The 27,996-nt window shown below is 32.5% G+C and overlaps 5 protein-coding genes across 5 annotated transcripts; 3 read left to right on the forward strand and 2 right to left on the reverse strand.

Moving 5' to 3' along the window:
• The first annotated feature begins 8,672 nt into the window (after nt 1-8,672).
• Nucleotides 8,673-14,881, forward strand: LOC125584062 (aluminum-activated malate transporter 8-like). The gene is made up of 5 exons (XM_048751915.1): nt 8,673-12,712; nt 12,806-13,219; nt 13,317-13,426; nt 13,549-13,692; nt 14,260-14,881. Exons 1-5 carry the CDS (start codon nt 12,436-12,438, stop codon nt 14,785-14,787), a joined length of 1,473 nt encoding a protein of 490 aa, XP_048607872.1. The 5' UTR covers nt 8,673-12,435; the 3' UTR covers nt 14,788-14,881.
• Nucleotides 14,882-19,968: 5,087 nt separating this feature from the next.
• LOC125584093 (NDR1/HIN1-like protein 1) lies at nt 19,969-20,918 on the forward strand. Its single transcript, XM_048751998.1, has one exon. It carries the CDS (start codon nt 20,077-20,079, stop codon nt 20,710-20,712), a length of 636 nt encoding a protein of 211 aa, XP_048607955.1. The 5' UTR covers nt 19,969-20,076; the 3' UTR covers nt 20,713-20,918.
• Nucleotides 20,919-21,163: 245 nt separating this feature from the next.
• Nucleotides 21,164-24,504, forward strand: LOC106435731 (NDR1/HIN1-like protein 2). The gene has a single exon (XM_048751964.1). The coding sequence runs from the start codon at nt 23,525-23,527 to the stop codon at nt 24,227-24,229; it is 705 nt and encodes a 234-aa protein (XP_048607921.1). The 5' UTR covers nt 21,164-23,524; the 3' UTR covers nt 24,230-24,504.
• Nucleotides 24,505-24,724: 220 nt separating this feature from the next.
• Nucleotides 24,725-25,840, reverse strand: LOC106435726. The gene has a single exon (XM_013876637.3). It carries the CDS (start codon nt 25,472-25,474, stop codon nt 24,986-24,988), a length of 489 nt encoding a protein of 162 aa, XP_013732091.1. The 5' UTR covers nt 25,475-25,840; the 3' UTR covers nt 24,725-24,985.
• Nucleotides 25,841-26,061: 221 nt separating this feature from the next.
• LOC106435719 (2-Cys peroxiredoxin BAS1, chloroplastic) lies at nt 26,062-27,992 on the reverse strand. The gene is made up of 7 exons (XM_048751949.1): nt 27,735-27,992; nt 27,196-27,270; nt 26,991-27,072; nt 26,836-26,915; nt 26,614-26,739; nt 26,419-26,532; nt 26,062-26,338 (listed from the first exon to the last, which is right to left on the reverse strand). The coding sequence occupies exons 1-7, from the start codon at nt 27,939-27,941 to the stop codon at nt 26,222-26,224; spliced, it is 801 nt and encodes a 266-aa protein (XP_048607906.1). The 5' UTR covers nt 27,942-27,992; the 3' UTR covers nt 26,062-26,221.
• Nucleotides 27,993-27,996: the final 4 nt, after the last annotated feature.

Below are 27,996 nucleotides of genomic sequence, written 5' to 3' on the forward strand. Positions count from 1 at the left end.
GTTTTACTAAATTAATTGACAAAAAATTAAAAAGATGCCCATGTACCATGAAAATGAGTTTAATATACATTAATAAAAATGTAGAATGTGTTTAGAAATTTTAAAACAACCCCAAAGATCATATGCTTCATTATTAGAGCATTTACCGAAAAATTCAGTATTTTCGTAGGGGTTAGCCCATAGATTTTGAGAAAAAATTTAAAAATATGAAAAATCTGTTTTAATGCATTGTTGCATCCTTCACCAACATATGATGAAGGTCAAAGAGGTTTGGAACCATTTTTGTCTCCTTTTTTCTAGAGAATAGCGATTTTATAGTGGTTAGTCCACCAATTTAGGGAGTATTATGAAGTTTTACTAATTTAATTGACAAAAAATTAAAACGATGCCCAAGTACCATGAAAATGAGTTTAATATACATTAATACAAATGTAGAATGTGTTTAGAAATTTAAAAACTACCCCAAAGATCATATGCTTCATTATTATAGCATTTACCGAAAAATTCAGTATTTTTGTAGGGTTTAGCACATATATTTTGAGAAAAATTCAAAAAAATGAAATTTCTGTTTTAATGCATAGTTGCATCCTTCAATAACATATGATTAAGGTCAAAGAGGTTTGGAACTTTTGTTGTCTCCCTTTCCCTAGAAAAGAGCGATTTTATAGTGATTAGTCCACTAATTTAGGGAGTATTATGAAGTTTTACTAAATTAATTGACAAAAAATTAAAACGATGTCCATGTACCATGAAAATGAGTTTAATATACATTAATAAAAATGTAGAATGTGTTTAGAAATTTTAAAACAACCCCAAAGATCATATGCTTCATTATTAGAGCATTTACCGAAAAATTCAGTATTTTCGTAGGGGTTAGCCCATAGATTTTGAGAAAAATTCAAAAATATAAAAATTCTTTTTTAATGCATAGTTGCATCCTTCACTAACATATGATGAAGGTCAAAGAGGTTTGAAACTTTTGTTGTCTCCATTTCCCTAGAAAATAGCGATTTTATAGTGGTTAGTCCACCAATTTAGGGAGTATTATGAAGTTTTACTAAATTAATTGACAAAAAATTAAAACGATGCCCATGTACCATGAAAATGAGTTTAATATACATTAATACAAATGTAGAATGTGTTTAGAAATTTTAAAACAACCCCAAAGATCATATGCTTCATTATTAAAGCATTTACCGAAAAATTCAGTATTTTCGTAGGGGTTAGCCCATAGATTTTGAGAAAAATTCAAAAATATGAAAAATCTGTTTTAATGCATAGTTGCATCCTTCACCAACATATGATGAAGGTCAAAGAGGTTTGGAACCATTTTTGTCTCCGTTTTTCTAGAGAATAGCGATTTTATAGTGGTTAGTCCACCAATTTAGGGAGTATTATGAAGTTTTACTAAATTAAGTGACAAAAAATTAAAACGATGCCCATGTACCATGAAAATGAGTTTAATATACATTAATACAAATGTAGAATGTGTTTAGAAATTTAAAAACAACCCCAAAGATCATATGCTTCATTATTAGAGCATTTACCGAAAAATTCAGTATTTTCGTAGGGGTTAGCCCATAGATTTTGAAAAAAATTCAAAAATATGAAAAATCTGTTTTAATGCATAGTTGCATCCTTCACCAACATATGATGAAGGTCAAAGAGGTTTGGAACCATTTTTGTCTCCGTTTTTCTAGAGAATAGCGATTTTATAGTGGTTAGTCCACCAATTTAGGGAGTATTATGAAGTTTTACTAAATTAAGTGACAAAAAATTAAAACGATGCCCATGTACCATGAAAATGAGTTTAATATACATTAATACAAATGTAGAATGTGTTTAGAAATTTTAAAACAACCCCAAAGATCATATGCTTCATTATTAGAGCATTTACCGAAAAATTCAGTATTTTCGTAGGGGTCCCATAGATTTTGAGAAAAATTCAAAAATATGAAAAATCTGTTTTAATGCATAGTTGCATCCTTCACCAACATATGATGAAGGTCAAAGAGGTTTGGAACCATTTTTGTCTCTGTTTTTCTAGAAAATAGCGATTTTATAGTGGTTAGTCCACCAATTTAGGGAGTATTATGAAGTTTTACTAAATTAAGTGACAAAAAATTAAAACGATGCCCTTGTACCATGAAAATGAGTTTAATATACATTAATACAAATTTAGAATGTGTTTAGAAATTTTAAAACAACCCCAAAGATCATATGCTTCATTATTAGAGCATTTACCGAAAAATTCAGTATTTTCGTAGGGGTTAGGTTAGCCCATAGATTTTGAGAAAAATTCAAAAATATGAAAAATCTGTTTTAATGCATAGTTGCATCCTTCACCAACATATGATGAAGGTCAAAGAGGTTTGGAACCATTTTGTCTCCGTTTTTCTAGAGAATAGCGATTTTATAGTGGTTAGTCCACCAATTTAGGGAGTATTATGAAGTTTTACTAAATTAATTGACAAAAAATTAAAACGATGCCCATGTACCATGAAAATGAGTTTAATATACATTAATACAAATGTAGAATGTGTTTAGAAATTTTAAAACAACCCCAAAGATCATATGCTTCATTATTATAGCATTTACCGAAAAATTCAGTATTTTCGTAGGGGTTAGCACATATATTTTGAGAAAATTTCAAAAATATGAAATTTCTGTTTTAATGCATAGTTGCATCCTTCAATAACATATGATTAAGGTCAAAGAGGTTTGGAACTTTTGTTGTCTCCCTTTCCCGAGAAAAGAGCGATTTTATAGTGATTAGTCCACCAATTTAGGGAGTATTATAAAGTTTTACTAAATTAGTTGACAAAAAATTAAAACGATGTCCATGTACCATGAAAATGAGTTTAATATACATTAATAAATATGTAGAATGTGTTTAGAAATTTTAAAACAACCCCAAAGATCATATGCTTCATTATTAGATCATTTACCGAAAAAATTAGTATTTTCGTAGGGGTTAGCCCATAGATTTTGAGATAAATTCAAAAATATGAAAATTCTTTTTTAATGCATAATTGCATCATTCACTAACATATGATGAAGGTCAAAGAGGTTTGAAACTTTTGTTGTCTCCATTTCCCTAGAAAATAGCGATTTTATGGTGGTTAGTCCGCCTATTTAGGGTGTATTATGAAGTTTTACTAAATTAATTGACAAAAAGATTAAAACGATGTCCATGTACCATGAAAATGAGTTTAATATACATTAATAAAAATGTAGAATGTTTAGAAATTTTAAAACAACCCCAAAGATCATATGCTTCATTATTAAAGCATTTACCGAAAAATTCAGTATTTTCGTAGGGGTTAGCCCATAGATTTTGAGAAAAATTCAAAAATAAGAAAAATCTGTTTTAATGCATAGTTGCATCTTTCACCAACATATGATGAAGGTCAAAGAGGTTTGGAACCATTTTTGTCTCTGTTTTTCTAGATAATAGCGATTTTATAGTGGTTAGTCCACCAATTTAGGGAGTATTATGAAGTTTTACTAAATTAAGTGACAAAAAATTAAAACGATGCCCTTGTACCATGAAAATGAGTTTAATATACATTAATACAAATGTCGAATGTGTTTAGAAATTTTAAAACAACCCCAAAGATCATATTCTTCATTATTAGAGCATTTACCGAAAAATTCAGTATTTTCGAAGGGGTTTAGCCCATAGATTTTGAGAAAAATTCAAAAATATGAAAAAATCTGTTTTAATGCATAGTTGCATCTTTCACCAACATATGATGAAGGTCAAAGAGGTTTGGAACCATTTTTGTCTCTGTTTTTCTAGAGAATAGCGATTTTATAGTGGTTAGTCCACCAATTTAGGGAGTATTATGAAGTTTTACTAAATTAAGTGACAAAAAATTAAAACGATGCCCTTGTACCATGAAAATGAGTTTAATATATATTAATACAAATGTCGAATGTGTTTAGAAATTTTAAAACAACCCCAAAGATCATATGATTCATTATTAGAGCTTTTACCGAAAATTTCAGTATTTTCGTAGGGGGTCCCATAGATTTTGAGAAAAATTCAAAAATATGAAAAATCTGTTTTAATGCATAGTTGCATCCTTCACCAATATATGATGAAGGTCAAAGAGGTTTGGAACCATTTTTGTCTCTGTTTTTCTAGAGAATAGCGATTTTATAGTGGTTAGTCCACCAATTTTGGGAGTATTATGATGTTTTACTAAATTAAGTGACAAAAAATTAAAATGATGCCCTTGTACCATAAAAATGAGTTTAATATACATGGTTAGCCCATAGATTTTGAGAAAAATTCAAAAATATGAAAAATATGTTTTAAAGCATACTTGCATCCTTCACCAACATATGATGAAGGTCAAAGAGGTCTGGAACCATTTTCGTCTCCTTTTTTCTAGAGAATAGCGATTTTATAGTGGTTAGTCCACCAATTTTGGGAGTATTATGAAGTTTTACTAAATTAAGTGACGAAAAATTAAAACGATGCCCTTGTACCATGAAAATGACTTTAATATACATTAATACAAATGTCGAATGTGTTTAGAAATTTTGAAACTATCCCAAAGATCATATTCTTCATTATTAGAGCATTTACCGAAGTATTTTCGTAGGGGTGCCCATAGATTTTGAGAAAAATTCAAAAATATGAAAAATCTGTTTTAATGCATAGTTGCATCCTTCACCAACATATGATGAAGGTCAAAGAGGTTTGGAACCATTTTCGGCTCCGTTTTTCTAGAGAATAGCGATTTTATAGTGGTTAGTCCACTAATTTAGGGAGTATTATGAAGTTTTACTAAATTAATTGACAAAAAATTAAAACGATGCCCATATACCATGAAAATGAGTTTAATATACATTAATACAAATGTAGAATGTGTTTAGAAATTTAAAAACAACCCCAAAGATCATATGCTTCATTATTAGAGCATTTACCGAATAATTTAGTATTTTCGTATGGGGTTAGCCCATAGATTTTGAGAACAATTCAAAAATATGAAAATTCTGTTTTAATTCATAATTGCATCCTTCAATAACATATGTTTAAGGTCAAAGAGTTTTGGAACTTTTGTTGTCTCCATTTCCCTAGATAATAACGATTTTATAGTGGTTAGTCCACCAATTTAGGGAGTATTATGAAGTTTTACTAAATTAATTGACAAAAAATAAAACGATGCCCATGTACCATGAAAATGAGTTTAATATACATTTATGCATTTGTAGAATGTGTTTAGAAATTTTAAAACAACCCCAAAGATCATATGCTTTATTATTATAGCATTTATCGAAAAATTCATTATTTTCGTAGGGGTTAGCCCATAGATTTTGAGAAAAATTCAAAAATATAAAAATCCTGTTTTAATGCATAGTTGCATCCTTCACTAATATATGATGAAGGTCAAAGAGGTTTGGAACCTTTTTTGTGTCCGTTTTTCTAGAGAATAACGATTTTATAGTGGTTAGTCCACCAATCTAGGGATTATTATCAAGTTTTACTAAATTAATTGACAAAAAAATAAAACGATGCCGATGTACCATGAAAGAGAGTTTAATATACATTAATACAAATGTAGAATGTGTTTAAAAATTTTAAAACAACCCCAAAGATCATATGCTTCATTATTAGAGCATTTTCCGAAAAAATCAGTATTTTCGTAGGGGTTAAGCCATAGATTTTGAGAAAAATTCAAAAATAGGAAAATTCTGTTTTAATGCATAGTTGCATCCTTCACTAACATATGATGAAGGTCAAAGAGGTTTGGAACCTTTTGTGTCTCCGTTTTTCTAGAGAATTGCAATTTTATAGTGGTTAGTCCATCAATTTAAGGAGTATTATGATGTTTTACTAAATTAATTGATAAAAAATTAAAATGATGCCAACGTACCATAAAAAAGAGTTTAATATACATTAACACAAATGTAGAATGTGTTTAGAAATTTTAAAACAACACCAAAGATCATAGGCTTCAGTATTATAGCATTTACCGAAAAATCAATTTTTTCGTAGGGGTGTTAACCCATAGATTTTGAAAAAAATTCAAAAATATTAAAATTCTATTTTAATGCAAAGTTGCATCCTTCACTAACATATAATGAAGGTCAAAGAGGTTTGGAACATTTTTGTCTCTGTTTTTCTAGAGAATAGCAATTTTATAGTGGTTAGTCCACATAAGTAGGGAGTATTATGAAGTTTTAGTAAATTAATTGACAAAAAATTAAAACGATGCCCATGTACCATGAAAGAGAGTTTAATATACATTAATACAAATGTAGAATGTGTTTAGAAATTTTAAAACAACCCCAAAGATGATATGCTTCATTATTAGAGCATTTACCGAAAAATTCAGTATTTTCGTAGGGGTTAACCCATAGATTTTGAGAAAATTCAAAAATATGAAAATTCGGTTTTAGTGCATAGTTGCATCTTTCACTAACATATGATGAAGGTCAAAGAGGTTTATGAAGTTTATACTGGTTAGTCCACATAAGTAGGGAGTATTATGAAGTTTTACTAAATTAATTGACAAAAAACTAAAACGATGCCCATGTACCATGAAAGAGAGTTTAATATACATTAATACAAATGTAGAATTTGTTTAGAAATTTTAAAACAACCCCAAAGATGATATGCTTCATTATTAGAGCATTTACCGAAAAATTCAGTATTTTCGTAGGGGTTAACCCATAGATTTTGAGAAAAATTCAAAAATATGAAAATTCGGTTTTAGTGCATAGTTGCATCGTTCACTAACATATGATGAAGGTCAAAGAGGTTTGAAACTTTTGTTGTCTCCGTTTCCCTAGAAAATAGCGATTTTATAGTGGTTAGTCCATCAATTTAGGGGGGGGAGGGGGGGGGAGCTCTATAAAGACAGTAACGAAGGGTTTATATAGTTGTCTAAAATATTTAGTTACTAATATATGATATTAATGAGTTTCTGATAAAATGGAAATAAAGTTTTTGAATGTAAGATACTCCGTATTAGACCAATCAAAACAGTAACTTTTATGAGATACTAGGTCCTTGTCCGCGCTACGCGCGGATAATATTTTGATTTTTTTTCATATTTTTGTACTATTATGTCAATTGTTTAGTTTTATAAAATGTTATGTTTTTACTGTAAATTTGGAATTAAAAATCTAATTTTTTCTTACTGTAAAGTAAGTTAATTTTTTTGAATCTTACCACAACACATTGTACACGAAGAGAATATAGTTGGTCTTTATATTTTTATTTGGTGTAATATTGAAAATTTTGATGGTTTGTTTAAATAGTTTTTTTAAATTATATATTTTAGAATTGATTTTCGTGACTATTCTATAATTGTCTAAAAAAAATTGTTTGTCCCATATAGACATTTACATAAATATGGACTTCTGATAAATTTGTTCATTGGGATATTTAGTTTCACTTTCAATTTTATTCTCTTTTTTGGCACCCTCGTGCTAGCTTGTGGGGTTAGCCAACTTGGTGCAAAAGGATTTACAAAAGCAGATCGAGATGCGCGTGATCGGACACCTTTTGCTAGGCTATTCGTACGGAATTTCAAAGATTTAAGAATATAAGCAATAAAAAGTTCAGAAAATTCTTTAGATACAGCCTGTATTTCGTCGAGCTCCGAGTCCAACGCAGGCTAATCTTCCTCCTTTTGAATGAGTATAACCAGTTGTTCACAGTCGATTGAAAGACCATCTCTCTGTGTCCAAACTTCAGTATCACTTGCATTGCCTATAGTAAACCTTCAGCTTCCGCTTGCAGTGGTGATTTGGTGCGTGTATATCGGTCCTTGCTCCAAACAGCATTGGAAAGTCACCATCCATTAACACAAAGCCAAGTCCAGATATGTCTCTTTCATTTATCCAGGATATCTAGCAGGAGCGTTTCTTTACGGAGGAACAATTGTGTCCGTTACTTTAACTCCCATATCAATCTCTTTAATCTCGTCTATACGTTGAGCTATCCTCCAACACTCTGCTTCAATTTTATTCACTAATGGGAAAGACATAATTCATACGATACTATTAATGACTGTTTTTTTTTGTAACACCGATACGGCAAACTTATGTTTTATTTAACAAAACTCTTATTTTAATTTTGTATTTAAGAATCAATCATAATTTATATTATCCATAATTTTAGTAAATTTGCTTATTTGTCATGTTTTTATTAGGTTTTAGCTAAATTATTGATTTATTATTTATTTTTACCCTTAGTTAATATTATATATATTAAAAAAACATTATTTTAGTAATATTAAATTTCTATTTTATATTAAAATTTAGTTAGTTTTTCTTATTTGTCATATTTTATTAGGTTTTAGACTTTTAGATAGGTTATTGATTTATTATTAATTTCTAACTGATTCGCTAATGTGTTAATTAAAACAATACCCTTAATGAATTTTATATATAATTAAAAACGAATTTTATTTTAATCATATAAAATTTATATGTTATATTAATATTAAATATTTGATTCTAAAATAATATAATAAAATTATAAAAAAATTTAAAAATAAGATAATTCTTATATATATTTTGTTGCTATCTGAAAACAATATTTTTATTATAAAAGTTAAAAAGATACAAAAAATTATAATTAAATATTATTCAAGAAAAAATATTTTTATAAATATATTTTCTAAACTTTTGTAAGATATGAGTGTTTAAAAAAAATTAACACGGGATGTTTAGAATACGGGATTATGCTTATGAGATAGTGGCTCTGGAGTGGGCTAGGAGATGGGTCTAATGGGCTGTGAATTGTTGAATTTTTTTTTAATTGCAAGCCCACTTCGTGATGACCTGGCATATTGATTGATCCTGAATATTTGTACACATGTGGATAGGCTTAGGAAGCAATGACTTAGCTCCTTTTATATAGTAGGATATATTTTCTAAACTATTTCTAAAATATGAGTGTTTTAAAAAATTTAACACGGGATGTTTATAATACGGGATTATGCTTATGAGAGAGTGGCTCGGGAGTGGGCTAGGAGATGGATCTAATGGGCTGCGAATTGTTGAATTTTTTTTTTAATTGCAAGCCCACTTCGTGATGACCTGGCATATTGATTGGTCTTGAATATTTATACACATGTGGATAGGCTTACGAAACAATGATTTAGCTTCTTTTATACAGTAGGATTGCATCCAATAGCCCAAAAAAATCAAAATTAACTAACTAGACCAAAATCGTATTCTCTCTATTCTTTTCTCTTCTTATGGCTTTCTAGTTTCTACTAGCTCTTTTTTTTAACTTTTTTCTACTATCTCTCTAAAAAACTATTTTTGGTTTTTTTTTTCTTGGTTATTTGATAAATAACCCCGACATTTATTGTAGGGTGTAATTTAGCTAACGGTTAACTAAAGTTTGAAAAGGTTATTGGATAAGCGGCCAAGCCTGAATCAAAATCACGGATTATGGGCTTCAAGGGAGATCTGGATCAAAGTTTAGGCCTAATTAGGCTGTAAACATTGGTTAACTATTTATATCGAGTCGGCCTAAATCACTTTTTGTGTTTGTTTCTTCACGTACGTGTATAAAATGAGTGTGCGGTTCTCCGATTTTATATTTAATTAAAAAAAATTGTGTGTTTCTCAAGTTTATGGGTGCAAAATGGGTCGGCTCATAGAGGATTTAATTATTTAAATGATTTTAGTGGAAGGTTATCAACATGGAATAATCAAGTATAAAAAATTGGCCAACTATACATGTTGCAAAAGCAAGTGTATGAAGAACAATATTATAAGGGAAAAACTGAAACTTTAGGAAAAAAAGTTAGAACCATAAAGAAAAACGAGTAGGAAGTTTAAGCTAAATTGTCATATAGCGATGAACCGTTCCTTTATGGCCGGTCTCTTCCGACCAATCCGACGTGAATATTGACGCCCTTTTTCTGACCAGCCTTACGTTTCATGAGAAGACCCACGTTCTGGTCACATTGAGCTCCTTCGTTTAGGAATTAGCCACGCACTACGTTTTATTTTTTTTGCTTGGTCGCAGACACGCACTACGTTTTGTTTGAATTTGTTAACAAAAGTTTGTTTTATGAATGAATGGTCAAAACTCAAGTATTTCTAAGCAAATCCTATAAATAAGCGAAAAAGTTTAAATGATCAATCGGAATACAACTTGTACAAGAAATTTCCGATTTCTAAGATGGAACTGAATTAGTTGCTCTTACTCAGTTATTCCACAACTGCTTTAACATTTGACAATCCACTCATACTGTATGTACATTCACTAAGACGCATTGAAATCTTTTATTCATTGCGGTTATAGATATTTCTACTATGTTTCCATTACATATAGTTCATGTTGAACTACAATTTCACACATGATAATTATGGAAGCCAAAATAATTATGAAAACTGAAGTTACTTGGGCTGTTTTGTTACGGATAGCCTATAATCTACATATGCTGCACTGCTAGTAGGAAAGCTTGAAATTCCACTTCCAAACATTAGTACAAGCTCATCCAATACTCTTCCGGCTTCTAGATAGAAAACTATAGTGGTCTCGAATTGTGTTTCATGATCAGAGAAAACTTCAGTATTTTACTTATATATTTTTTGTTTGTTTTAACTATGAAAATACCAAAATTCAATGCTATCAGAGTTGGTACATGACCGGATATGATAAAGGGTGGTTGAGAGGTTGCAGCAGATGTTCAGACATGCAAACACATCAAAGGGAATATTTTGTACATCACTAGTCACTACTGTTTTAGCCAACCACTAGTTACTCTTATACATATTTCTTTTGCGCTTTGATATCGAATTTCATAAATTGTGTTTTACTGTTGCTTCAGCTATGAAAATATTAGATCCACTAATTTCGTCTTCTATCATTAATGTATTTGCAACAATGCACATATATATATATATAACGAAATAATGGTTTAACTAATTATTTGCTATGGATCATTGAGTAATCTATATATCCAAACAAAGAATCGCAAACTTAAAGTCATACCCTTAAATCTAGTGCGGGAGAAAATTGTTACGTTATAGTGATAAGTTATCTTGTCACGTTTAAAGATACGAAAATGAAAACAAAATATGCTATATGTTCGTAAAAAGGAGAAAAGAATATGCTATTTATGAAGTACAAATTGGTGCAGAACTCAGAATGAAATCTCGATCATACATTCATGTAGTATTCTTGGAATAGTGTTTAGATATAGTGCAAGCAAAATGAAAAAAAAAAAGAATGTGTTTTGCAAATTGTAAAGTTAGAACAAAATAAAAAGAATGGACGAGACGACCATTGTTAAAAAATAGATTTTGCACCTAAACTCGTCTAACACCTTTTTTAACTTATAAATTAATGGTTTTATAGAGATTGACTCGTCAATTTAATAAACCTCCAAATCCTCACGCTTCTTCGTCATGCCTACCATTTCTCAAATTTTCAAATATCATATCATCAATTCATTGTGGTCATAGTCTGATAGTCACATTACTGCCATTGTTATGATCATCTTGCTTTAGTCTAAATTTTGTTTAAAAATTTAGATACAGAATAATATGAATCACTTTCCATACAAAAATACATGTGAAGAGTAGAGCCCATTTGATCCTAGGCATATGAATACTCTGTTAAGAAAATATTTTAGTGTTATCTATAATTAAGAATAAGATTACAAGTTCTTTTCTATAGCGTTTATCACTTATCAGCCATATAATGATCAGTGTCATTATCTTATATGTTTAACTTATCAATTATTATTGTCTCATCATCATAATGCACACTGGGAGCACCTTAGTTTGACTAATACTGAGATAATTCACAAGAAAGCAACTTGGGATGATAATTTCTCATTAATATTTAATTACTTACATAAAGTTATCTAAATGTTTTCTTTCCATCCAATGTTCACATAACTGCTGTAAAGTTAGAAGCAAAACATTCCCAACCTTTGTTTTAGAGAGCTCCTCTGCTGAGCTCTAGTGGGTTCGATCAACTTGGTCCTTTTCTTCTTCTTGTTTTCTCTTTTTTTTTCCTTTTTATGTAATTCTTCTCTTTTTTTGGCTTGTGGAAGTGGAGCTCGTAAATAAATAAACTAAAACATTTTAGTATAATATTTGGTCTTTTATTCGACCTACGTAAGAAAAACATTTTGTACATTTATATTCTACCTATCTATAGATGAATTGCCTGCCATCCATCAATTAATTAGATCTAAGTAAGAAAAGTACTGCGCATCACTTTTTATGTCTTCAATATTTATATCAATAAAAATCAAGACATCCAGATAAAAAAATAGTTTAGATGCAAGCTTAGTCAGCAATGAAAAACCTGTCGTTTCACAGATTAAGCTTTCTTCTACCTATAAATATAGCCAAAAACTATCCCACATAAGCATCACACAAAAGTTCTACAAATATTAGCCAATTCACAAGCTTTAAGTTACATTGAAAGTTTCAATGGAGATGGACTTGAATGCTCAAGTGAAGAAAGCAGGATTCTTCCAAAGGCTTAAGGAGTTCCCTAGCAAGCTTAAAGACGGCGTCACCAAGCGCATAAAGAATGTGCAAAAGTTTGGTAAAGATGATCCAAGACGGATCATCCATTCCTTAAAAGTGGGACTTTCTCTCACATTAGTATCAATGCTGTACTATGTACGGCCTCTTTATAATAGCTTCGGGGTTTCGGGTATGTGGGCGATACTAACCGTAGTCGTAGTCTCCGAGTTCACTGTCGGTAAGTCTATTAAAAATGTCTATGTTACTATGACAAATTAAATAGAAAGATGTCTATTAAACCCAAGTCTAACTAAAACATGTTTTCATATAGGTGGGACACTTTCAAAAGGTTTAAACAGAGGTTTTGCAACATTAATAGCCGGTGCCTTAGGGGTTGGTGCAGTACACCTTGCTAGATTCTGTGGAGACAAAGGAGAGCCGATTGTTCTTGGGATATTCGTGTTCTCACTAGGCGCAGCTGCAACATTTTCGCGGTTTTTTCCAAGGATTAAACAGAGATATGACTATGGTGCCTTGATTTTCATACTCACATTCAGCATGGTTGCCGTTTCGGGTTACCGTACAGATGAAATATTGGTTATGGCATATCAAAGACTATCCACCATTCTTATTGGTGGAACGATATGCATCCTTGTATCGATCTTCGTTTTTCCTGTATGGGCAGGCGAAGATCTTCACAAGATGGTTGCTAATAACATTATCAAACTCGCTAACTCTTTAGAAGGTGACTTATAATCCAACATTTTCAATTGATTTATTCTTGGTAAATATAATGAATATATAACTTATGCATGCATACGTGTTTTAATCTCTTTAAAAAGGTTTCGAGGGTGAATATTTTCCATCATCGGAGAAGACTTCAAAGGAGACAAATTCGTGTGTTCAACAATACAAAAGCATTCTAACATCAAAAAGCACGGAAGATACTTTGGTATAATTGTCTACATATATACAATAATTAATGTTCCTACATATTGCTGTTCTAGTTAATTTCTATTTATTTTATAAAAGTGTTCTAATGTAATTGATGATCGTAACGTTTTTGTTTTGCAGGCGAATCTTGCGAGATGGGAACCGGGACATGGCCGATTCAGGCTACGCCATCCATGGACAAAGTACTTAAAGATCGCAGGACTCGTACGTCAATGCGCCTTTCATTTTGAAATCCTCAATGGCTATGTTCTCTCTGACGTTAAGGTTTGTTGGCAATCACATTTTAGTTTGATATTAAACCATAAACTACTTTTAAAACTGCAAACTGAATTGGAAAGTGAATCAAATTGTTATTTATCATTAATCACTGGATCGAATAAGTAGAAGATTATTTTTAACAGGAGTATAAAATTTAATAATTATATATATTTTTCAATGTAAGGAAAATATGAATAATTATTAGTTTTTTATCATTATATTTAATTCCAAAACAAGGTGACTCTGAATTTGTAAAATTGTCTAAATTTGGTAAGCATGATGTATCTTTGCTACGTCGTATGCCATTATTGATGTTCCCTCTTTTTGTTATCTCCCTCCACTCGCAATCATAAGACACATGCATAAATAGTGTATTATAACCAGGACTAACCATCAAAGATTGCCTCTGTGTAACGTCAATGCACCAAGCAGGTGTAACATAAAAATAAAATGCCAAGGCTCTCAATGGCTAAAATGTCGATGATAAATAATACGTATACATTAACGAATAACTAATGGTTTGACGGAATAATATTAATAATTTGCATGTTCTTTTACGTGTGACGCAAGCAGATACCGCAAGATTTCATAAGCAAGATTCAAGAGCCATGCTCGATCATGAGCAGAGAAGCTTGTGAAGCCCTAAAAGCCATAGCCAAATCTATCAAAACAATGAAGAGAGACAGTGTTTGTGTTAATGCACATATTGAAAACTCCAAAAATGCCATACAAAACCTAAGGATTGCACTCAAAACGTCTTCTCCAGAGACAGAGAAAGATCTCTTGGAGATCATTCCCGGAGTCACAATGGCGTCAATATTGATCGAGATCGTTAATTACGTCGAGAAGATCTCCGAGGCTGTGGAAGAATTCTCCGGTCTGGCACACTTTAAAGAGACTCTGGATCCAAAAGTGTCACCGGAATTAGGACAACATCAACTACTTCACAGGGGAAGTGTAAAGCCTGTTCTAGAGGGTGACAGCGAGGAAGAAAACAATAGCTCTCCTCATGTTGTTATCAATGTCCATGATGAACAGCCACCAACAACCAGCGAAAAAATAGTTTCGGGCGTACAGAAGACGAGAGTAGGTGTCGTGTAGATATGTTATCATTGTCCAAACTTTAAAAACTCTTTGAAGGGAGCTTGTTTAACATTATCTAGTGAATAATATTAATCATTTCACTTATGATCAATTGCCTTTTAGAAATAGTTTTTTTTTGGCTTTTAAGAATAGGTGTGAACTAGATAACTATCGGCATGAAACGAAAGATTAGACTCAATTTTAGGATTATTGATTCAGATTAAATTATTACACCAATAAAATGACACATTCTTTGGTAGAAAAAGCTTTAAGTAGATAAATAGCATACAGAGTTTTGAGGTTATATAAATGTGATATAACATATTGAAAAATTATCTTCATTTGTATATCAATACACAAATCCTAAAATATGTATTTGCCTCAATCGTTGTTTCTCTCTAAATATTCTTATTTTCGTGCTTACTTCGCGTTTGTTTACAAAATGGATCCAATTTTTCAATCCAAGAAAGCCTTTGCTCTGTTTGCAATGATATCTACAAAATGATAAGGAATTAAAAAATAGTACCTATAGTTAATTTATGCCCTGAAGAATAAGAATGTGCCACTGGAAGATCTGGAATATTCGTTCCACTTAAAAAGAGAAATAGGTAGGTCAACATGTGACTAGGCAGCTGTGTGAGATTGCTTAATTTGAGTTACTAATTATGAAGTCAAACTAACTTGAAAATAGTAAAACCACAAAATTAAAGTAATGATCTTTACGCAGACAATAACTAATGGTAACTGAAAAGGAGTTTGGATCCCCAAATCTGATTACGTAGTGCATTGTAAGGCTGACCATCCTTAAGCATGAAGTTTATTATTTATATCGATTCGTTGTACAGTAGTACTATGGATTCAAAACAATTCAGTTAGAGAAGAATCTAATTATTTAAAATGTGAACAAAATGAAATGAATTGAGTATTGATGTCTGAGTCTCTGAGATAAATATTGTCTAATATTATACAGAAATCAGGAAGATTCTACTTTTAGTTTTAAAAACTGAGGAGTCCAAAGGTCAAAAATATATATGCATGTAGATGTAGTCAACTAAGTAATCGGCTTAGTACAGAAATTTCCAGTCGATAAGTTAATAAATCTCATCTTTTGAAAATTTATATATTTCGGGATCAACAGTTATGCATCAAAACGTAATCTTATAGAACAGGAAATATATTTTTTCAGTGTGCATTCAGGCTATGTAGTCGGAACACTTGAACTTGAATTTTGATATACTTAGATAGCCAAAAGTGAATTCTGACACTCTTTTGGCTGATGAAACTGCACGTTCTTAGAATTTATTGGATGCCGAATCGGTTCAAATTGCAGTGTTTTTGTTTTATGTTTTTTTCTGACTCGATATGATCTCAAATCCTAAAAAATAGTTTTTTTTTTTAATTTGGAAGAAAGGTCACGAGTTGAAGAAAGATGAGTGTCACGTGCGGTGCATGGTTGTCTTGCATGTACTTTGAACTTAGCCCCTTGCGAGTAAACATATATTGTAGTGGAACGAGCCCATCACGTGTAAATAGAACGAATATCTTTACTACTTTTGATTTGTGACAACCAATTTACTTCCTTTGGTATAGAAAAGATTGGGAATTCTTGGGATGGGTGGGACTTACGGTCCGGACGATCGGCGTAAACCTAAATAAAAAGGAGTCTTTGGCCCATCGAAAGACAGTGTCCATTAATCAAATGAAGTCGGTGAGTCTAACAACACATATGAAGAACTGTAATGGATTAGGGAACGGCGCCAATATTCATATATATCCTCCAACAACCCTTATGCACAGGAGAGTAGAACAATGATGACCTACGGTGAATTATTCTTTAAACCGAACATGAACCTACGGTAAGAATAACTTACCTCAACGATCCTACTCTTCGAAAAGAGAGGAACCCGACTCAATAAATATGTATTCAATGGCTGGAGAAAGAGGAGGTGAGCAATAACTACAAAAAACACACCGTCAATCTATTCATAATTAGTTGACGACCCGTTCATCTTTACATTTACTTTCTTCTGTTCAGTCCATGCGCTCTCTTATTGCTTCATGCCTTCATCTTTGACTGATTGTAACAATAAGCCCATTTACGGCTCAAAATGTTGGCCCATTTAACCAAAATACCAACGGATAGTCTTTGACTGACTGTCAGAGGCTTGGAATCCAGTGAAGTGGAGGCTTGAACTTGTTACCTTTGAGAGGAAAAACAATACTTAACCATCTGACCTACGGATAGCATTTGGAAAATTGGGCCGAAATTGTAGTATGTAGTCTTCATATTAATGGCCAGAAGCAGATGCTTGTGCTGCTTCTACCCATGGCCGCTACTGGTTAGACCCATTGAAACATCTTTGATTAGGGGCTTGGCCATTATTACAATCTGCAAACTTGTGATATATAAAACTTTCATAGAAAAGAAGAGTAAATAACACTGGCTAGACTAAACAGAAAAAGATTAGAAGCTAAGTTGCAATAATACGTATCCTTAGTTAAATACTGAAGTTGTTATCACTAAAACTACTGTGACTTGCCATAAAAGAAAGCTGCAAAAACCTGAATAATTGTTCCTGTGTTGAATACAACCTGATATTTAGATTTATCTTCACAAGCTAAACTGCGTTATTTGTCACCTGAGCATATTTCCCTGAGAGATATGCATTAGCAATAATCTGGTTGAATGCACTCTCTAGACTATATAATGGACAAAGCCGTTAGGTTTTGGGAGATACATTCTTACCGATACATTCGAATCATTCGATTTCCGTAGGAGAAAGTACTGTTCAATATGACAATATCTCGGTGTGTTTATGCATCTTAATTAGAAACTTAGACCCAAAAAATATTATTTGTAAACAACCCACAGTTTCTTCTCTCTTTTTTTTTAACACATCCACCCACAATTTCGATTAAGTTGAATTTTGTCAAAAGCATGATCTAATACATACAACAATTGGATAATGAATTTTGTAATATCAAATTTGAATATTATATGGACCGAATAGCAATTACAATTAGTGCCCTCTTAAAGTTATCTCCCCTCCCGCAATGTTACAACACAATGCTTAGACTTTAGAGCAACCGTTGTAATTAAAAATCAACGTAACAGGACAAAGAAAATGATGGACAAGTGGTGGTTTCTCTTTTGGCAGCTAGTGTTAGGTCACTTACGTCCCCTTTTCCATTATGGAGAGAGTACGTGGTAAATGAAACTTTGTTTCCTAGCTCCTCTATCACATGTATTAAAAATATATTGTCCATTTGTATACAAAATACTTGATCATTTAATACTTAAAGGTTATATTGGACTAAATTATTATCACTAAATGGACTTATAGTCGGTAGCGAAAAGTCTCATACCCATGTGATAGCTCCAAAAATTTATTCATCAAATTTTGATTAGAACAATAATCTCTATGTTCCACAAAAAAATGCCACTTTGACACCTTTCTAATGTTTGTCAACATCTTTTGAACATTTTTTTTGCTAAAATATAGAAGTCAAAAGCATAGATGGCGGACAAATAGTATTTCAAGTACTTACCAACCACATAATTATGTTAATTACGATTTACATTTATTCATTTTACGATTTTGTGTCAATTATCCTGTACATTTATATTCATTTAACTGGTCACGTATTCAGATATAACTTTGGGTGGGTTTTATATTTATTTGTGTTCACATTTTTATAAATAGTATGGAAAGCGGAAATGTTCTTTTCTCTCTTAACCTAGAGAATTTTAAACCGAAATCAACTAATATGCCAATTTTTTTTAGAAATCTGATTCTTTTGTTGTTGGAAACGTCTACAATTGGCCTAAAATGATTAAAAAATTGCAGTAAAAGAGTTCAAATTTGTAAAGAAGAGCATTTATAGCAAATCGTTCAATCTAGCGTTTAAAACGATGACTCCATATGTATTTTTAAAAATACGAATCAAAGTATATATCTACAAATAAATAATTTTTCTCTTTTTATTTGTAAGTGAGTTTCATTCTTCAAATGAGGAAGCTGGGAATGAAGTTTACTAGCTGGGTTTGTTATTATTGTTGAAGAAATCTTTGACCACACATAAAGTCACCTTTCTATAGAAACCGTCCACCGACCATATCAATCATCTTCCCATTCATAGTTTCAACATTCTAGAAATATATGATATATATGTGATTTAAAATGATATTCAGCAATTAATATATTACTGTATAAATTCAATACTGTACTGTAATATTTGACTAAATATGTAGATGATAAACGATAAATCTCTGTTTTTCCACGAAAATAAGGAAGAGAAATTTATATACCAATAAAACTTTACATCAGCCAAAAAATAAGATAACCCTTTAAATAATGAAAGAACACATTTTTTTTTGTTTTTAATAAAGACATTTAATTTTGGTTGTTTCATACAAATCTATCTTGATTACTACTATAATGATTTTGGTGTTAATATAAAAAGAACTAGAGCTTGATCCGCGCACCCGCGCAAGTATTCATTTTTGGTTTAAAAAAAAAAAAAAAATTATCTTATATAAATGGTAATATATGTTTTGAAAATTTATATATATATATATATATATTAAATAATTATTTAATATATTTCTAAACACAATCATTTTAAAATTTATAATGAATTATTTTATTTTATTTTTTGATCCGTCAATGGTTACAACTCTATTTTTAAAATATAACTCGTGTGTTCATGCAAATGTATTTTTTATGGATCAAAATTTTAATGAAAAATAAAATGGTTATCTATTTTTATATTTGATTTATACGATTAAATAATTCAATATATTATTTAAAATTTTGTGGTTTATATTATGTATTTTTATAACATTTTTATATATTTTTAGACGTAGTTAATATACCAAAATAAAAAATAACCATCCCGTAATAATAAAATTTTGTTACATTTTTTACATTGATTAAGTATAATTTATTGTTTACCCAGATTATAGGAAACATTTTTTAAATAAATAAACACAATTTGTTATACTTTATTTTAGGAAAATGCATTAATTAAACTATAAAAGACAAGAATACTAAAATGTAGATAAATTTATTATTTCAGTGGTATTCAAATGTAAATAACTTTGAAAACTAAAGAGCAATTTATATTGTTACTTCTCTTTTAATAATAGAGATACCTTTAGTTGCTTATCATTCTCCTATAAAGCATACACACAATTAGGCTACCCCATTATTTACAACACATCAAATAAATAATAAACCAAAATTCTCTTTAACAACTTCTCCACTTTCTCCCCACCACCGCCGGAGAAAGAAAACCACCACCACCATGACCTCCAAAGACTGTGGCTCCCACACTCACTCTCGCCGGAAACTAATCCGGCGAATAATATGGTCAATAATCTTCATCCTCTTCATCATCTTCCTCACAATCCTTCTCATTTGGGCAATCCTCCAACCTTCAAAGCCACGTTTCATCCTCCAAGACGCCACCGTCTACGCCTTCAACGTCTCCGGCAATCCACCGAACCTCCTCACCTCCAACTTCCAAATCACTCTTTCTTCCCGGAACCCTAACGACAAGATCGGCATCTACTACGACCGTCTTGACGTCTACGCTACTTACCATAGTCAACAGATCACTTTCCGAACATCGATCCCTCCGACGTATCAGGGACACAAAGAAGTGAACATCTGGTCGCCGTTTGTCTACGGGACCTCCGTTCCCGTCGCTCCGTTCAACGCCGTTAGTCTTGACGGTGATCAAGATAACGGCGCTGTTACGCTGATCATCCGTGCTGACGGTAGAGTGAGGTGGAAAGTTGGGACGTTTATTACAGGGAAGTATCATCTTTACGTGAGGTGTCTTGCGTATATTAACTTCGGTAATAAAGCTGCCGGAGTTATTGTCGGAGATAACGCCGTTAAGTATACGCTTACGAGTAGTTGTAGTGTTAGTGTCTAAAACGGCGGCGGAGCGAAATTAGGTGAGCTAATTAACGACTCCATTATATATTACAGTCTTCTTAATTATCATAAAGTGATGTGAATTGTACATTTTGCTTATACGATAGATGGCAAATATTACAGATCCGCGATGTTGTTGTGATGAGTTGTAAGAATTTAAATACGAATACTTTTTAAATAATTGAATCCTAAATTTTATTTTAAGTTGTGTATTTTTAAAAAGTATATATTTTCGGTGACTAGTTAAGATGCATCTTGTGATCCTATCATATCAACTTTTGCTTCAAACTTTTCGATGATTTTTTTTTGTAGTCGGTAAAGCAGGACGGCGATAGAATTTTAAAATCAATCGATCGAATGGATTATGACTCGGTAATGATTTGTAGACGTTGTGCTACGGTGTCACTGTCTAATTGTCCATATATATGTGTCTCCATTTTTTTTTTCTTATAATAGGTCGGGATCTATTATAATGTATTTGTACAATACACCACAACAAATAAAAGAGCTAGCTTTGGCAGAAAAAACAAATAATAAAGTTCAAAAAGAAAGATCATGTGGATTGGTGATAGTTGTAGATTTGTAGATTTTTTTCTGTCTATCACTCTATTGATGATGTATTACGTCAAATATGGGTTTCATGCACATTAAAGCAGATCCTTCTAAAATGTTGCGTAACTTAGGGGTTATCGTTTTAAGCAAAAAAAATAACTTAGGGGTTATCGTGAATATTTTTGGATCTTGAAATGGGAAAATCAGGATCCGATACTCACTGTTACAAGTACAAACTTACAAGCATTTAGCTAATTTCTTACTATTATTATATTTCAAAAATTGGCATTTAATAGTTAGAATGATTTATATTTAGTATATTTAAATAATTAAGTGTATTATATTGCATATATCAACGTAGTTAGACAATCTTTAAAAAAACGTAGTTAGACAATCAACATCTAGTCTTGTTAAAATGTTTGTTTTAATAAAGAGAATGCCTACTTTAAAGTCTTTAATATAAGTATGGGATAATAATTCATTCAAGTTATCTTGAATGTATACTTTGAATTTTAAGCACATGATCTATACACAATTTTTCTCGAATAAAGTTGTCTAAGAAACCTAACCTTGGTTTTATATTTTATAAAAATAAGGTGGTTTTGATTTATGAACGTGGTATGTGGGCTGTTGACACTTCACAGAGGCACTAGCTACAATCTATGATTAAGACACTGCCAAACTCACATAATTTTATAAAAATGGTCATTTTCACCTAACTTTGAAATAATGTATACAACATCGGAAATTCCAGGAAGTTGATCAATGATGCCATTAGTAGATATGCAAATATGACATCACTCAACGTTGGTTACAGATACACTCTTAGCTCTCTCGAAATATAAATATATGACTCTTCTATATTAGACATATTGAGTTGATGTATATATTCTTCTTGGTCAAATAGGTATTCATGACTATATTGATGATTGCTGAAAGTTGTGACTGATGTGCAAAGTTTCATTTTCTCTACAAAATTAAAGCTAAACCAATTAAACTGTGATTTACTTCCCAAAATTCAGAGCCATAACCAATTCTTTTCAACAAATAGTTTTGATAACAAAATTGTCTAATATACTACGTATTTGGCATAATTTTCTTTACGAGTTTTTACGTTTCTCTCTAGTATATAATATATTTATATGACTAGAATATTACAACTACTATGTAAAGATTATATAAAATACGGCATATGAATATAAATTTCACAGCTATTGATGCATGTCCTATTCTATGAGTTGTATTTATTTTAAATATAATTATTTGTAACTATATAATAATTATTTATTCAATAACATTTGATTAGTATTTATCAAATTTTTTATTTTGATAAATTACAACTTATTTAATCTATAGTATAAAATTATTATTTAAAATTATAATTTTCTTTAAAAAATAATAATCAAATTAATATACCTACAACACAAGAAAAAAATCTACCGTTCAGGTTCTTAAAAAAAAAATCTTGAACTACAGCAATAACCAATCGGGGTGGTTATTAGGCACTATATAGCAGCATCTTTAAATTCAGCTACTGTGGACTTAGTCTATCTAATGTGGGCTTTGATTTGTCACCAAAAGCTAACAAGATTTTGATGAGAACATAAACATAAAGAAAGGGCAGCTAAAAATATTATATCACACAATGACAATATACGTATATGAAATCTATCATGTTAAATCCTAAAATACTTTAGCTAATGGGCTTAATTACAGTTTTGGGCTTGTGCTTTCTACTTAAACTTTGTTTCATGTCACCTTATAAACGGCTAGTTGTTGATAAACGTGAAATTTGAATTGCTTATCGAGTGCAGAAAAGCTTTGGTTTTATTATCTTTCATGTAAGAAAACGTAACGGCGACATTTTTTCAAAACTAAAACCGTTGGTTAACCAGCTTTGGGTTTATCACCTTTGTTTACTATGAAACCAGCGCTTACTTTATCCTTGACAATTTTCATCCCCATTAGTCTCACTCATAAGTCATAACCATACACAAAAAATAAAATTAAGAGAACGAAAACAAAATTTCAGATTTGACCAAATGAATTATATTGGTTTCTTGGTAATAACCAAGAAAACATTTATTAACAAAATCTGGTTTCTTTTAGAACTCGTTTCCAAATAAAAAGATGCGTTACTAATACTCCCTCCGTTTTTTAATATAAGTCGTTTATCTCTTGACGCATATTGTCTTTTGAAATTAAAACACACAATAAAAGCTCTGCTTTGCTTATCTCTTGACGCATATTGTCTTACAATGGGAGACAAACATCAGCCATACCTTAACGGCACATACTACGGCCCATCGGTTCCTCCGCCGCTTAAGTCCAGCCGCCGATACAAACCACCTGGATGCTGCTGCTGCTTCAACTGCATTGGAAGCTGTCTACGTTGCTGCGGTTGCTGTATCCTAAGCCTAATCTGCAACATCCTCGTAGCCGTAGCCGTTATCCTCGCCGTAACGGCATTACTTATCTGGCTCATCTTCCGTCCCAACGCCGTCAAATTCTACGTAACCGACGCTAGTCTAAACCGGTTCAGCTTGGATTCAAACAACAGCAGCAACCTCCACTATGATCTCAATCTCAACTTCACGATCCGTAATCCTAACCAGCGGCTGGGAGTCTACTACGATGCGATCCAGGTCAGTGGTTATTACGGAGAACAGCGGTTCGGTTATGTAGACATTTCGCCGTTCTATCAGGGACATAAAAACACGACGGTTGTTGTGACAAAGATCGAGGGACAGAACTTGGTGGTGCTCGACGACGGAGGGAGAGCTGGAGTTTACAGTATCGATGTCAAGCTGGTGATGAGTGTTAGGTTCAGGTTTTGGGTGGTAAAGTCATGGAAATTCAAACCGAAGATTAAATGTAACGATCTTAAGGTTCCTCTCGTATCCTCTAATTCAACGAGCGGGTTTAAGTTTGAAACTATGGAGTGTGATTTTGACTTTTATTAGCCAAACTTGCAGTTTTATGAATTGTTGTGGGATTATATGTTGGAAAAGAAAAACTTGTGGAGTATGTAAAGTGGTAGTGTTGGAGATGGAGTCATGAACATATACTCTTGTCTAAAAAACTTTTATGTGACAGTCCTGCATCACTTAGTTCTGATTCATGCAATAGATTTTTAATTTTTTTTTTCTGAATAATGAAAAACTGTTTTGCACAATAATAACAACTGCTACACACTTCACTTGAATACTTGATCATCTGAATATGTATTTGTAACCACATTTTAGAGAATTGCAAAATCATAATCTGCCATGGGTACACTATACGATAGTACCATATATGGCTAATACTTATATGGAGAGTTATGGCTACAACTCATTTGAAATCCAAAGCATAAAGTTTCCAAACTCAATTTTGAATATTGTAAGTTATTCAAAAATTATCAAAACTCAAGATTAAAGTATTGAGAATAGATTAGCCGAGTTAGATGACAAAAAAAAAACAGAATAGCCGAGTTCACACAGGATTTCCTATCAGCTTGAGATTTTGATAAGTGTCATCAGACATGCTTATCAGCTTGAGTTTGTAACAAAACATACAAACAAAGTTATGACAAAAACCTGTAAATAAATAATTACCACTAAACTGTTCCACGCCTAGTACTAACATAAACCATTGGAACTGGTTACAAAAAAAAAAAAAACATATATGAGAGCCTTGGAAAATTGAAACAACCACCCCTTCTGTTGTCACCGACGACGTCATAAACAAACATCAATGACATCATCATCTACATCCCGACACGGAGACGGCGAAGGAGTGAAGTAAGGAGGAGAATCACACGGCGTCAAGAACGGAGTCGGCACCCTGGAACATTCCACCGGAATATCAACCCGTACTAGTTCACCGTCATCATCATCATCATCATCATCTTCCATTTCCAAATCATCTTCTTCTATTGTAAACAGAAGCCTCGACACTCGCCACTTGTCCACCGCCGCTACATCCTCCTCCTCCTCCGTCGCCGCAGCAAGACCATTATCCTCCTCCATCTGTATAGAAACAGTTCCGGTTGGCTCAATACGAGACTGGTGCTTCTTGCAACACATGAAGAACTGGAGCAGAACCTCTTTACTTGCCGGAGACGGCGATGGACGACAGAAGATATAAGTGAGCTCGGCGAAGAAGATGAGGAGGAAGAGGAGTAAGACGGCGAGTAGCACCGCACCGGAGTTGGTGAGGGCATGCATACTTGTTTAAGAGTGAATAAAAATGGACTAATGTGACCGGATGGTAGTGTAGTTCAAAGCACGAGAGTTAACCGGTGTTTATAGGTTGCCGGTTGATTTAAAAGAGGTGGTGTTTGATGATGATGATTAATGATGTTGGAACTTGTGGGCAAAGGGGACAAGGAACTTTTTACAGGTAGCATGCTGCTTTTCTTTAATGTTGTATCATTAAATATTTTTATAGATTTGGCCAAAAATGAATGAGATGTTATATATTGGTTACAGGTTTTTCAATTGTGGAATATACAGTTAGTTCACAATTTGATTTCTTTTTCCAAAGTATATAATACTATTACACTCTGTGCTGCCAAGTTTACATAGTTAGGCTACTTTCACCTTTTAAATTTTCAAAGAGGTGTTATTACATACAATATATGTTGTCTGAAATGTTTTTGATTTTCAACATTGAATGCAAATGATCTAAATTCAAATGATATTGAAAAGGGGAAAAAGTAACTAAAGAGAAATTGAATTGATACATATAAGCAGAAGAGAGTCAAGTATGCAAGGGTATAGGTATGTGATATGTGAATATCAATGTGTAGGAAAATGAAAATCATGAAACTTTATTAATGGAAAATATAAGTTTTCTGGATTTGGGAGACAAAAGTGAGATTCAAACAAAGGATTGTTCAGCGTAAAAGAAAATAAAATAAAAACACTCATGCACTCACATACAACAAAGGTTTTGGTACCTTAAAAGCTATTCTAAATAGCTGAGAAGTACTCTTTGCTGAGCTTGGGGTCAGGTTTCATCGACTTCTCACCTGGTTTCCATCCTGCAGGGCAGACTTCATCAGGGTTCTCCTGGATGTACTGTAACGCCTGCAACACCGAGAACGCATCATGTAACCGGATGAAGGAAAGAGTGTAGTTTTGGAGTAAAAAGGGTTATATTAGTATACCTGGAGAGTTCTCATTGTCTCATCAACACTTCGGCCAATACCAAGATTGTTGATGGTGGAATGTTGGATCACTCCTTCCTTGTCGATGATGAAAAGCCCCCTCAGTGCTATTCCCTGTTCTTACCACAAAAGGTTCTAGTCGTTATCATCAGAAACACTTTGAAAAGTTTAAAAGGAAGCTAACAATTGTTTTACCTGATCATGGATGAGCACTCCGAAGGACTTTGAGATTGATTTGGTTACATCTGAGATAAGGGGATAGTTCAGATCACCAAGCCCTCCTGATTTTCTGTCTGTCTGGACCCACGCAAGGTGGGAGAACTAAGTAGACACCCAGCTAAATAGATAAAGACAGAGTCAAGCAATGTTGTCATAAAAAGAAGGATGAGAAATGGAGTAGAAAAGTATGATACTTGCAACACTATCGACTGAGACACCTAACACTTCTGTGTTCAGCTTCTCAAACTCTGCGTACCGGTCACTGAAGGCAGTAATCTCTATAAGACACAAAGACAAAAGAGATTAGGACGCTGTGAGTGAACCTCAGATAATTTCAGTAAAGCAAACCTAACCTGTTGGACAGACGAAAGTGAAGTCTAAAGGGTAGAAAAAGAGAATCACATACTTCTTCCCAATGTACTCAGAGAGCTTAACCTGCAAACCATCAACCACAAATTAATCATTAGCTTCTCAGATTAAGTAGAAGCAGCAGATATGATTGACATTGTTTAGTCAAGATATAAATGAGGAAAAAGGAAGGATCTTTAGAGAAGATACCTTGATGAACTCCTGATCAAACACAGCCTCAGCCTCAAAATCAGGGGCCTTGTTTCCAACCAATGGAAGATCATCCTATATCAACACACAAAAGAACAAATCTTTAACACATCAAGTCCTAATAAGGAGCAAGATAGCTAGAACCTAAGCGCTGCTTTGTTCTAAAAATCGGTCTAGTCAGCAAATCAGGTCTAAACAAAACGATTTTCCAGAATAAAATTTTAAAAATTGGTAAAGACGTTTTAAAAAATCGGTCTAGGCGCCCGTCTAAACAATAATTCTCTATAAGGCACCTAACCACATTGGCCAAAACTACTTAGAACACATGGAGCAGCCATATCAGATATCAAGTATAGCTTAAATGTCACTTCCAATCCACAAAACTAACACTCCTGTCAACAAAATGTCAATAAAGTTCCTGACTTTAAGTGAGATCTATCTGAAAACACTGTCTCTAGACTCTCCACATAACCTATGTAATGAACTCTGATTTTCAAGCACAGTGGAATTAGAAAGTATCGACATTGAGATAAACTTACGGTCTGAGCCTTGACAGCGAAGCTACGGCGAGAGCTGGAGCTGAGGGAAGAGCGTTGAGCAAACGCGGAGCGGAGAGAAGCGGCTGCGGAGGGAGAGGATATGGTTCGAAGGAAAGAGACTGAGGGAGAAGGAAGCGAAGAAGACTTGGCTGGGAAAGCCCTCGTGGAGGAGGAGATGAGAGTGGTTGAAGAAGTAACAGAAGCCATTGTGTCACTCTTCGCTGTGAGCGACGGGAAGCTTATCTGTGGTGTGTCAACGACT

The sequence above is a fragment of the Brassica napus genome, chromosome A1 (assembly GCF_020379485.1).
Source record: "Brassica napus cultivar Da-Ae chromosome A1, Da-Ae, whole genome shotgun sequence".
Classification (NCBI taxonomy): domain Eukaryota; kingdom Viridiplantae; phylum Streptophyta; class Magnoliopsida; order Brassicales; family Brassicaceae; genus Brassica; species Brassica napus.